At 48.1% G+C, this 13,023-nt stretch overlaps 1 protein-coding gene across 1 annotated transcript; it reads right to left on the reverse strand.

Annotated features, from left to right (window-relative positions):
* Window positions 1–482: 482 nt before the first annotated feature.
* Window positions 483–11,325, reverse strand: rbpjb (recombination signal binding protein for immunoglobulin kappa J region b). The gene is given in 10 exon segments (XM_062449250.1): window positions 483–5,129; window positions 6,864–6,967; window positions 7,142–7,297; window positions 7,473–7,613; window positions 7,806–7,918; window positions 8,372–8,509; window positions 9,174–9,348; window positions 9,525–9,690; window positions 11,231–11,297; window positions 11,300–11,325. Coding segments are annotated over 10 exon segments (1,413 nt in total). The 5' UTR covers window positions 11,319–11,325; the 3' UTR covers window positions 483–4,795.
* Between the last annotated feature and the right edge of the window lie 1,698 nt (window positions 11,326–13,023).

Consider the following 13,023-nt stretch of genomic DNA (forward strand, 5'->3'; position numbering starts at 1 on the left):
TAAATGGATGTCCAATATCCACCACTTAAACCAACATCAGGTTGTCCAAATAGAGACCTGGATGAGTCAGTGTGTGAGGAGAGGAACTTTTTCTGAGTGGCTTTCAGCTTTTAGCAGCTTAAACCCAGAGCATCTGAAGGAGAGGGATTACCTCCAGACAGGGAGGAGGCTTTGCTGGATCTCTGCCCTGGGGTGGCAGCTCTGTTTGGGCTTGGATGAATCCCTGTACCCCCACCAGCCTTCATCATTCACACCATGCATAATTCTAATGGTTATGAAGCATGAAGCTATACAGTATTGTTCTTGAACTTGAAGTTCAATTTCGAATGTTATTAAAGTTTCTAGTCTTCTACTCTTATTGCAACCCCACCCGTTTATCTTCAAGGGTTAGAACATAAGTAACATGAGAACAGTTTCACTGTTAAACTTTGGCCCAACAACAGCTGAACTCAATAATGATGATGACAAAGCAAGAGTTAAGATCACTTTTTTATTCTTGATTTTTTTTTATGCCAATATTGCAAGTTTTTTTTAAATTGTTTTTTTTCTTTAATGACATAAGGAATTGAGCATGAACTGAAACTGCAATATGTACAAAAAACAAACAATCTATCATGTTATCAAAAAAAAAAAAAAAAAAAATCCCCTTGTTTCACGTTATTGCTAAATGTTACAAACTGCACAGGTATCTACCATCAGCAGCCATCTGAGCACTGAGTATACTACCACATTGACACCTCTGTTCATCATGACTAGAACAATACACTGACGGAGAGACCGAGTGAGAGAGAAGGAAAGAGAGAGTGAGAGCCAGGAGGTGAGGAAACGAGAATAGAAAATCCATTTTGCGAGAGCAAAGGACACCAAAGAAGAAGTCCAAAACATACAGAGAGAAGATAAAGAGAGAAGAAAAGAAAAAAAAAAGTGTGCGAGATAAGGGTTAGCGCTCTGTAAAGCAGCCAGCCGGTCGTCTTCAACAGCGAGGCTGAGCGCGACAGAGGCCTCCTCACACATCTCTTCATTTATTTAAAGCTGCCTCCTCCCCTGTCCGTTTTCGTTTAGCAGTGCATGAAAACTCTACGTTATAAAAGACATTTGGCATATTAGAGGATACATACATTGTTCAGAGCTCATTACGACAACAACCCCCCAAAAAAAGCTGCTTTCGGAAAAACAAAACAGGACGTTATGACCAGACAAATAAGTGAAAATTGGTTTGTTAAGTGTACAGTATTTGCAAAAAGCATATGTGAGACGGTAACCAAGATAGGTGGCCACGTTAATACAGCTTGTTTAAAAGAAGGCCTTGTAACATTGTTCCTCTCGCCATCCCTCTTTTAATTCAGTGAAACATGAAGATGAGGAACGCTGGTGCCTCACTTGCAGCCTCAATTACCCATAATCCTCTCCCGCCAAACCGAGTACACGTAAACAGCCCGAAACTCTTGAAGGTAGCAACTACCCATCACCCTTCAACTGTTTACTTGACGCCGCAGAGCCACTCGTTCTAGACTTGCACAACCCGTGAGTCGGTGATGAGCAGAGCGAGAGGAGGAGAGAGAGGCTACTGAACGTGTAAACAACATTTTAAAAGAAGAACCAGGAGGAGGTGGGTAACACCTCAGGCCAAGGAGGCCACTGAACCCAAACTGAAAACTTCCGAGCTCATTCCTACCAGCTAAAACTGACATCAGCAAGAATTTAGAAAAGAAAACACTGAGTTAACTCAGAGATTTGGTGACAACCTTATTGACGAGGGAACAGAGTAAAGGGTTTCGAAAGGCTTTCTATTCATGGTGTAAAAAATCGATCTTCTACTTTCGCCATGTAGATGGTGATGCAGCTTTTCTTGATACGATGCTACAAGCTATGCAATTTAGGTTGAGAGCACCTATTCCTTGATAACAATACAGTAGCCTTTTGACAAAACACTCCCAGGCCAAAGCGAGGCAGCGTTGGGCAATAATGCACTTATTTTCTTTGACATAGAATAAAACAAAAAGGGGAAAACTTTTATACCAAATAATTTAAAATAACAATATTACACTGTATAAAGATTACATCAATAGTTGACAATATGGGCACACAAACAAAAAAATTACATGAGGGTTATATATTAAAAAGCATCCCTAAAAGTATTATTTTTTGGGGACAAATTGAGCACTTGTTTTCTTTCCCCGTTTAAAGGGATGTGAGTAAGTAAGGGTTTGTGTGACTGAGGGTGAAATTACTTCATCATTCAGACATTCAAGTTACAGCGTCATAGTTCTTCCCAGAAGTTTGTACAGTTTACTGTAATACTATGATCAACGTATTGCCTCGTATCAATTTGTTTGTCCACATTTATCAGAGAAGTAAGAGTGAGTCGTTTCAGTATTTGGATCGGAAGACGGCGCAAATGAATCCCAAGTCCATCTTTAAAAGAGCACTGATTGTTCTGGACACGAATGGATGTTTGAAATGGAGCGAGTCTGACTCATTGTTCCATTAGAACGCCAATACAAGGAAGCAAAATCAACAAACACACACACACATACACACTCTCTCTCATACACAATCACACCATAGCACTCATTCGCTAGCACACTTACGCAAGCTGGTGAACTAGTGGTCAGGCAGACAGAACCCAAGAACAGACAAAACACAACCTGTACAATATTGCTGTACATTCTGGAAAGTACACATCTTCGACGCACACACACACACACACACACACATCTAGAAGGCCTTATAATTCTACAGAAGACATGATCACCATACATACACAGAGTACATTTACATGGGTGACTTGAGTGCAGCTACTTTCAGACTGAGTTTACAATGTACATCAAAGTGTTGCTGGAAGTGAATACCACAGGACATGTGACAGGCTCCAAAGCCCCCAGCAGAGCATATAGCACTCAACAACCATGGGTCCAAAATGGAGGAAGCTGGATACCGCAAGGTACAAAACCGCTAGCAAGTGTTCTTTTTTCGGTATTTTCAAACTTAAGTTATTTTCTTCTTTTTTTTTTAAAGGCCAACAGATCCTTCAGAAGGCTGATAACATGACGACATGATTTTCTATTCGTGGACAATGACGGCGTGTGGATGTCTGGGTAATGGCCCCGAGACACAAGCCCCCTGCCATGTGCAGAGAGGTGACAGACGGATTCAGTTTCTTAGCGTTTCCGAGCTGACAGTACACAAAGTGAGAAGACCGTTGGAAAGGTGAGAGGCTCTTTGATATTTAAGATAGTGATAAGGCCACATTCAATTGGAAGTGTCTCAAACACATCGTTGCGTGGTATGACTGTTTTTGTTTTTCTTCTTCTGTAAAACCATGGAAGTTAAATGCCACTTTTATTAACGACTCACTGGAAGACACCTAAGCCTGGTAGGATGGTATACTGGCTGACGGATATTAAAACTCATCTTATACTTGAGTGGCAACGAACACACTACATGATTTCAACATTTGGATATGTGACAGGACTTTCTTTGACTGTGCGCACAGTAATAAGATACAGTACTAAGGCTATCATCTTGAATTCAATGACTAGGCTTGTTTTACATTGATGTAAAAATGTACAATTTATATAACTGCCTGTATATGTTTTTTTTCTCCTTTCTTTCTTGAAATGAACATACGAATTCTGTAGGCATTGCTATGGCTCTGCGTGAGATGTACAGACACACGGAAGGCCCTACTTCCCCATGAGGGGATGGTAGTGTACCTAGAGTATTGCAGGCAAGGCAGAGGCATTGCTTAAAGCTTTTTTTTCTGTTTAAAGACTTCATAAAAACCAATCATAAAGAAAATTAGACCCTCTGAGGTTATTCCCTAAACAGAAACCCCCCCCAAAAAACGTTTTGATTATGTAAAAATAAAAAAAATAAAAAAATCCCCAGACTTATTTTTTTCTCAGAGAAAGAAGCAAAGTATCAAAAATGAAGCGTTTCCGTCAAAAGATAATTTAAAAAAGCAGGCATTTTTGTCAGAGAAAAAGGAAGTAATGTTGCTATTATACACAAGCCAGGTCAGGGTTTGGACCGCAAAAAAAGTCCAAGCTCAGAGGAAGAATAGAAACTATTTGGTAACAAAAGTGTACTATATGTTTAATACAAAAAAGGTATGGAGAAAATGTACCTTTACTAAAGCTTATACAAGATCCTTGGTCCATAAAAACTATGTTACGGTAATCCCGGTTTTCATCTCTGTCCCTTGGCGTCCTTACCCCTCTGACAACAACACATCGCGCCCCTGTACAGAAACAAACACAAACTAACATGACATGACAAAGAAAAAGAAAAATAGGGGAGAAACGGGCAAAATGGGGAGATGGGCGCGCAAGAAAAATAGACTTTTCTTTAAACAAAGTTATACACATGGCGGATGTATTGTTGTTGTGGTTACCATTCTCACGGCCTTTAAACATGCTGAGGGTCTGAGCCAATAGGAACTCCCTATTCCTTGGCTCCACCTCTAGCACCAAAGAGGCATGTCCCTTTAAACCACAAGAGGGGGATGAGGAGCACAATTTCTCTTTTTCGTGGGTTGAATGACTTTTCTTTTGTTTGTTTTAAGTTGTTTGTCATTGAAAACTCCTCTTCTTTCTCTGACTTTTTTTTTTTTTTTTCCATTCCAGGTTCTTTTGTATCCAAAATTAATATGCAGCATTTTTTTTTGTTTTTGTGAAAGAGCGAGTCAGTTTGTGTTTTCAAATGTAGTCTTTTTCTCCCCCCCCTCCCCCCCCCCCCCCCCCCAATGTGGTATGTTTTGCTCTCCGGGGCGTATGTCACACGCGTGTGCGTGTTAGGAGACCACGGCGGCCGCCGTAGATGAGGATGTGACCCCTGGGTTGGTGCCGCTGTTGGGGCCTCCGTAGCCTCCTGAGTTGGCCTCGTTCGCCTGGCTGTTACTCGCCGCTAGCAGGCTGGCGTTCCCCGACCGGAGGATGGCGCCCGCCGCGTTGCAGTGCGGCCGCGGCCCGGGCTCCGGGGTGTAGGTGAAGGTCAACGTCGTGGAGTAGATGATGCCGTCGTTCCTCACCAGCGTGACGGGCACCTGGACCGGCTGGCGCACCCAGCGCCAACCCTCGCGGAAGGCTGAGATGTCGGGCACCACACACAGCATGCTCTCAGCACACCTGCACAGGCGGACATGGAGGAGATACTCGATTAAGAAGTAATACAAGTCGACGAATGATGTACTCATTTCCATACCCTCTATTCCTTTAACATATATTTCCTCAGTCCTCAAAGGCCGCCGACAGAAACCTGAATCAAAAACCTTTTACACAAAGGTTTTCTAGTCATTGAACTAACTTGTAACAAACGCACACCCATTAAAAGTCCTTTAAGAATCCCAGTGACATAACAAACCCTTACAGGCAACATTAGGAGCACTTAAGACAGACTTGCAGGCGACAACCACTTCAACATTTCAGTCACAGTTTTATCCCGTGAACGTTTACAACCATGGACTTCGGCACCTCAGAGCTCCTGTTTATTAAAACGGTAGACGTTCGAGGTCTTTCATCCGTCCAGCAACCTTTTTGGGGCAAATGCACCTCAGCCACTATTTAACACGGGAGATGTAGTTCTCCCGTGTTAAGATGTTCTTTCTCTCGGCACAAAGCCCACCTGTCTGGAGGTAGCTTTGCAAACCCCACTCTGGAAACCTGGCTGCAAGGCCAGGCGGCAAAGCGCTTTCGACAGCTTGACAGAACGGGTTGGGATTTCTCCCTGAGTTGAGTTGACTGCATATTTTAAAGGCCATCTTCATCCACAGAGGGAAACATGGAGCTAAGGATGTTGTGAAACATTCAGTCATGTATGTTTACATATTCAAACATATTAACGTCAACAATTTGATCTTCATTCTAACAATATGGAGACTTGGAGCTCATAAACTAAATCAAACCCGCCAACATCATCACTTTTTCAACCCTTTTCGTGTGACAAACCCCCCCATGTATTGCTACTTAACATGCCTAAAATTTGAATAAGGTGCACCACTTCAGGTGCAAAATATTAGAACATCATTAGACATGATGTTGGAGGAGCCTGTCTTATTAAAACCTCGGACATTTAGTAGTTTGGTTTGCTCATGATTGTTGAAGTGAGTCGTATCAGCACGGGGAGATCAAGAGTCCTGGGAGGCCTCTCTCTCTCTCTCTCTCTCTCTCTCTCTCTCTCTCTCTCTCTCTCTCTCTCTCTCTCTCTCTCTCTCTCTCTCTCTCTCTCTCTCTCTCTCTCTCTCTCTCTCTCTCTCTCTCTCTCTCTCTCTCTCTCTCTCTCTCTCTCTCTCTCTCTTCAAAAAGAAGGTTATAGATGCATCTGAGTCTGGGAAAGGGATTTAAAGATCTGCAAACCATTTCAACCATCTACCATCAGAAAAATACAGTCCAAGTTTGAGGTGAAAACCCAAAACAAAACGGACATGACTTAAGTTTTGCCAGAGAACACCTCGACAAAACCCAGGACTTCTGGAACAACGTGCTCTGGACAGATGAAGCCTGGATATGAATCCTATTGAGAGGCTGTGGGGTGATTTGTGACTCACAATGCACGCAAGAAACCCCTCACACATCACCCGGCTGAAAGAACTCAGCGTGTCTCTGCAATCTAACAGAACCCGGGAGCCGGCGATGACGCAGCTGGCGCTAGGACAAGGTAACACAAGGTGGCACTAGGACAAGGTAAGACAAGGTGGCACTAAGACAAGGTAAGACAAGGTGGCACTAAGACAAGGTAAGACAAGGTGGCACTGGGACAAGGTAAGACAAGGTGGCACTGGGACAAGGTAAGACAAGGTGGCACTAGGACAAGGTAAGACAAGGTGGCACTGGGACAAGGTAAGACAAGGTGGCGTGTCGGACCTGTACATGGTCTCTGCCTCCACGTCTCCGAACCAGACCCGCAGATTTGGAGTGAAGTTCTGTCCCGTCAGCTCCAGCATGGCTACGTCTCCTCCACCGTTGAGCTACACACACACACACACACACACACGCACACACACACACACACACACACACACACCAGGGTAAACAGAGCGTGTGAGCAATGGAACTGCAGGAGTGGGCATGTTTGGGACCGCAGAGACGGATATCCCACTTGACGTGGCCTTATCGGCCGGGCGTCTCTCTGGGTGTCTCACCTGTAAGCTCTCCACCACTGGCACGGGGGTGACAGGCGAGTGGACAGGGCCCATGCCCTCGTAGAAGGTGTACTCAGCCTTGTCCGTGCTGATGATTGTCCAGGAGGCCCCGTCGTTGATCATCTCCTTGTTTGGTTCCTTTGGGCATGGAGTGGCCTGGAGGAGGGGGGACATTTAGTCACACAAGGTCACTACAAACCTCCAGAGTGCCGTGACACTGGTCCGCTGGATGGGTTCCTGTTTTCTTATGTGGAGTCGTTGTGGGACCGGGAGGGGGGGAAGTATGTGGTTATGTCCCCACGTTTGATAAGTGTATGCGGGGGGCCCTTACTTGAAACTGGATGATCCTCTCTTGGGAGAGGCACAGGTACATGCGCTCCGTGTCTTTTAGGTAGAAGGCACACTTGTGGAGCTGGGACACGGGGTCGTCTGCATCCAGCAGGGCGGTCTGCTTGTCCACCTTGCGAATGATCTGGAGGAAGTAGGGAGGGAGGGAGGGAGGGCGAGAGACAGGGGGACAGTGAAAACACCATACATGCACTACTGGCATGTGGCATTATTTGTAATGTTGCTGTGGATGAAAGCATCTGCCAAGTGAATAAAATGGAAATGGGAGCAAAGGGAGAGGGAGGACATTAGGCAGGTATGAGGTGTCACTAGTTACCAGTCTGGGCAGGGCCATGCCTGTGACTGAGCACACCAGCTTCACAGTCTGGCCGTAGTGGATGTAGCCGTCCCTCACAGTGAACTCCTCTCCTTCTGACTCCTCGTCATCCACTGTGGGGGGGGGAGTGGGTAGTGGAGAGTGGTGGAGGGGGGGCATTGTCATTGTCGTCACAGCAGAGGAAAAACTGTTGCATGATAGACGTTTATATTCAAGTTGTCTTGGCAACATTTTTTATAGGTCACAAAAAAAACTAGGCTATTTAATATGCTATGAAGGAATTTATTTTGTTTAGCATATTTCCCCACTGGGCATTTTGGCCGTTGATATTTTCATCTGCCGGACAACCACTAGTGATACCGGCTGAACATCCTGAAACCCGGTTGTGTTTGTATGTGCCAACCCCGCACATAGACATACCCTGTCTATGACAGGGTTGGTTACCAAAACTCGGTGTGTCGTGAAAAAACCCAAACGACACCCAACCCTAGACACAGACATCATAACGAAGAGAGAGAGGGCGAGACGGTGTGTGTGAGTGTAAATACGTTTCCGGGGGCACTCACACAGGTGAATGTAGAAAGCGCCCCATTGCTGAGAGCTGGCGTGGAAGTTTCCCCCCTCCACGTGAAGGTAGCGTGTGCTGACTGTTTGGGAGCGCAACCGGTTGAACAGCGCCACCTTGGTCCCAGACGCGATACACACTGGAGGCAGAGAAGCAGACGGGGGAGAAAGGAAGGAGAACGTTTGGACTTCGTTGAGAACGACAAAGGTAAAAAACGGATATCGACGGTGCCCTAAAATTAGACATCTTAAATCTTCCGCTTCCAAAATGATCCGAATTGATCATTGTCCGCTCAATGCACTGTGCGCTCTGCAAAGCGCTGATGTTTCCTCAGCTTGTAACAAACACAGGCGGTCACACAACAACCCGAGCTTGCGCGTCCAGTAAACGACTGATATCCCTGTGATAGGAGGGCAGAAAATAGCATCCAAAACAAATATAGACAGGATAGGGGCGGCTTTCATGCCACTGTTGCCAACGGGTGGAGAAACTAACCAACAGTGCCTCCTAGCTGTGGAAAAGGCCATCGCAATGACCAGGAAGTTCCTGACAGTCTAACCCTGTCACAAACACAGAGATAAAGCCAAGAACGTAAACACAAAAAGTAACAGTAACATAATAGTAGCAGTTGGGGAAAGACGCCTTTTTAAGCGGGGTTAGGTTCAAAAGATGGTCCAGACACGTCGACAATGCAGCCTTTACCGGGCAGAAAAAGGGAAAGAGCTAGAAAGGAGGTTCTAGAAAAACCCGATGACCCGGGGGGCTCCTCGCGCCGTGACGGAGGGGAGGGGGCGGGAACTCACAGTCGGCGTTCTTGAGCGACTGCTTCTTCTTGGAGGGCTTGGAGATCACTTTGATCCTCTTGCTGAGGAAGACGCCGATGTCCGCGCTGTTGCCGTAGAACATCTTGACGGACAGCATGAAGTGCTTTCTCTTGTCGGAGTCTGATATGTACAAGGTTTTGGCCGTGCAATAGTTCTGGAGGGGGGGGGGGGGGGGTGGTGCGGGGGGGGGGGGGGGCAGTAAGGAACAGTAGTTAGAATGGATTGGTAACTCGACACCTGGTATGGGGATTGTCAATCGAGATCATTTGTGACGAGGTGAGTTTGTGTGAGTAAGGATATGGTGTCTGTGAAGGAGTGTGTGTGTGTTACCTTTCCCTCCAAGTTGAGCTGCTGCATCTCCTGGTCACTGTTGCCGATCCCGATGAAGGCGCAGGGCTGGGACTCCTGCTCCGAGCAGCCGTCTCGCTCCATCTGGTCCTTCTTTTTCTTCCAGCCGCTGCCCATCAGGTACACGCACGGAGGGGGGCAGAAGAACCTAGACACACACACACAGAGATGCACACACACGCACACACACACAGAGAGAGAGAGACATAGACACACACACACACACAGAGAGAGAGAGACATAGACACACACACACACACACACAAAGAGAGAGAGAGACATAGACACACACACAGAGAGACATAGACACACACACACACACACAGAGAGAGACATAGACACACACACACACACACACACACAGAGAGAGAGAGACATAGACACACACACACAGAGAGAGAGAGACACACACGCACATAGAGAGAGACACAGACACACATTAGTATGATGGACACGGAATCAGGAGAAACAGGATACAGTCCTTTCACACATTATGTACACTATAGTACAGCACATCCACCCCACACACACACATGCCCTGACAGTAGGACAACCCTACACGTCATCCACACACCTGAAACTGCCAGCGATGGTTAACTCAGAGGAAGACAACAGTCCAAAAAATTGACAAACAGAGATATCCTGTAGGTCCCCTTAACAGTATGTTTGACAGTGCATGTTCTTATGTCAACCACTAGATGGCAGGCCTGTATCAGATTACAGGCGAAACTGACACATTAGCAGGGAAACGCCAACAGAACTAAAACATTATGGATTTAAGATAATATGTTCAGTCTCAACCACCTCGTTCTGTCTGACAGCAGTGAACCAATACTGCTACTTTGCATGTCTGTCACTCGAACCAAGAAGGGGAAAAAATGTCACATTTCCAGATCAAGTCACCCAATCATGCAATGACGTATTCAGAGTTACATGACGGGGGAAAGGAGAAGTTGATTATCTCATAACTTGCCTGTGTGCAAGTGTGTGCGTGCGTGTGTGTGTGTGTGGGCACTTGTCTGATGAGACGGAAAATGACACATCTCATGCCAGGCGTGTGTCTGTCTGTGCAAGGGCCATGTCTGCTTTCATCTCCCTCAAATAGAAAGCGAAGGGTAAGGCAGCGAATGGGGAAGAAGAGAGAGACTTTTTGCAGTAACCTCCCTCCCTCCCTCCCTGCTTTCACTCTTCCTGCCCACTCTCTCTCTCACAACCCTCACATGGCTTTTGACAGTCTTGCGCCGATCTCGCGACACCCCCCCCCCCCCCCCCCCCACACACACACACACACACACACACACACACACACACACACACACACACAGCCTCCCTGCAACGTCTCCGAGCTCATCTCATCCAGGGTGCCTTCGGCCGTCTGCAGCGCTGCTCCCCCTGAGCATGTCGGCTCCAGGATCTCTCCTCTCCTATTCCTCGCACACCCTTCACCCCCCCACCCCCCACCCCCCCCCCCACCCCCGCCCCCATACACCCCTCCACTATACCCCGCTCCGTCTCTTCTGTTCTCAGAGACGGGGTGGAACACACACACACGCACGCACTTCTTGGGTTGACAGATCCACATTTTCACAGGAAGCATCGTCTAAACCCCTCCGCAGGCTGCTGACGGTTAGGGAGCGTGCTTGGAAGGACGGGGGGTTCCAGCCGAGGAGGAGGGGCCCATTGCTCACCTTTTCTCGTTGCCGTAGGATTTCTGTGCGACTTTCGCGTGCAGGATGAGGACCGTCTGGTCTCCCTCTCCTTCAGGTAATTCCTCATCGCTTCTCTGTGGACGGGGTGGAGGAGGGGGGGGGGGGGGGGGAGAGGAGGAGAGAGAGAGAAGGAGGTGAATCACGTGATCACTCTGAGGTGGTCCGACGGGAGCGGGGTCCTGAGAGCTGCGTGTCTAGAACCCGGGGCCAGGAGAGGGAACACACCAGACCCGTGCTCGGACCAGACCACCCTCTGGCGTGCTTGGTGGCGTGGCCACGAAGAGCGTACGCGCACGCACCCCGAAACACATGACCTGAGACGCCCCGCACGTCCCAACGGAGACCAATACACACTTTGACACGCACGCGTAGATGGCAGGCCAACTGGCATTAGGACACGCACACACGCATACACACAAACACGGCCGGGGCCAAAAGCTATGTTCTCTCCAGCTGTGCTGAGTTTGGTGGGGGATGGGGGGACGAGTGTGTGTGTGTGGGGGGGGGTCATCTGAACAGTTAATGAGCGGCTCAGATGGACGCTGCTGAACCAGGAGGGAGGGAATGATGGGAGAGGGAGGGAGACAAGAGAGAGACTGGCAGTCAGTGCAAGAGAGACAGAGGGAGAGAGAGAGAAAGAGGGGGGGGGAGAGAGAGAGAGGGGACAGAGAGAGAGAGGGGGGGGAGAGAGAGAGAGGGGGGGAGAGAGAGAGAGAGAAGAGAGAGAGAGAGGGGGAGAGAGAGAGAGAGAGAGAGAGAGAGAGAGAGAGAGAGAGAGAGAGAGAGAGAGGACAGAGAGGGAGAGAGAGGGAGAGAGAGAGAGAGAGAGAGGACAGAGAGGGAGAGAGAGAGAGAGAGGACAGAGAGGGAGAGAGAAAAGAAAACACCAAACCACTGAGCTCACCACTGAAGAATCCACATCTCATGTCAAAATGTTGCAAGGTCCGCACTCGGATTACTTCTGTAAACTAAGCAACACTGAACCCCCCCACTAACAGAGCATGACAGATGAGGCCCATATTATTGGATGTCAGGTCTTGATGTTAAAGAACCCATCATGACAAGTCATTCTAGGTAATAAGCAACCTGCCATGTGAGGGTTTGTGGAACATCGCACTGTAGTGGGACAGTTTTCGTGTCGAAGTGGGTGTGTGCGTGCGCGCAAACATACGGCAAGCTTACACTGGTCTGAGCCTTTGTATCGGGTAGAACACGCACACACGCAAAGACGTATGCGCTCTTACACGCTCGCACACACACACACACACAAAGCAGTCCATTTACACAGATGTCAGCGACACCTGACACGCCAGGGTGCTCTGAAGGCTCAGGAACACAAGAGAGGGAGTCGCTGTGACACACCACACACACACACACTCACACACACTCCAGTCTGCTCCACTCTACCATGCAAACGCGGGCCGCACGCTCGGGTTAGACGGCCCATTGTTATGGAAAGCAAGGGGGCCCCTTGAGACACGAGGGCGGGGTGGGGGGAGCAAAGGAGGGAGGCAGGAAAGAAGGGAGAAAGAAAGGAGGGCGGAGGGGGGAGGAGGGGGGGGGGGGCGAGCACACTTTGTAACCCTCCGAGGTGGAGGAGCCAGGGAGAGAGACGAGTCCGATGATTTTCATCGCTTTTAACGAGTTCAAAACGAGGGCCGCTGGAATCGTCCGCTCGCATCAGCACTGCAGGCTCTGATGTGGCGGCCCACACAGCGAGGACTGGGGACGCCCTCCACCTCACACACACACACACACACAGACGCACACAC

The sequence above is a fragment of the Osmerus eperlanus genome, chromosome 23 (genome assembly GCF_963692335.1).
Source record: "Osmerus eperlanus chromosome 23, fOsmEpe2.1, whole genome shotgun sequence".
In the NCBI taxonomy this organism is placed as follows: domain Eukaryota; kingdom Metazoa; phylum Chordata; class Actinopteri; order Osmeriformes; family Osmeridae; genus Osmerus; species Osmerus eperlanus.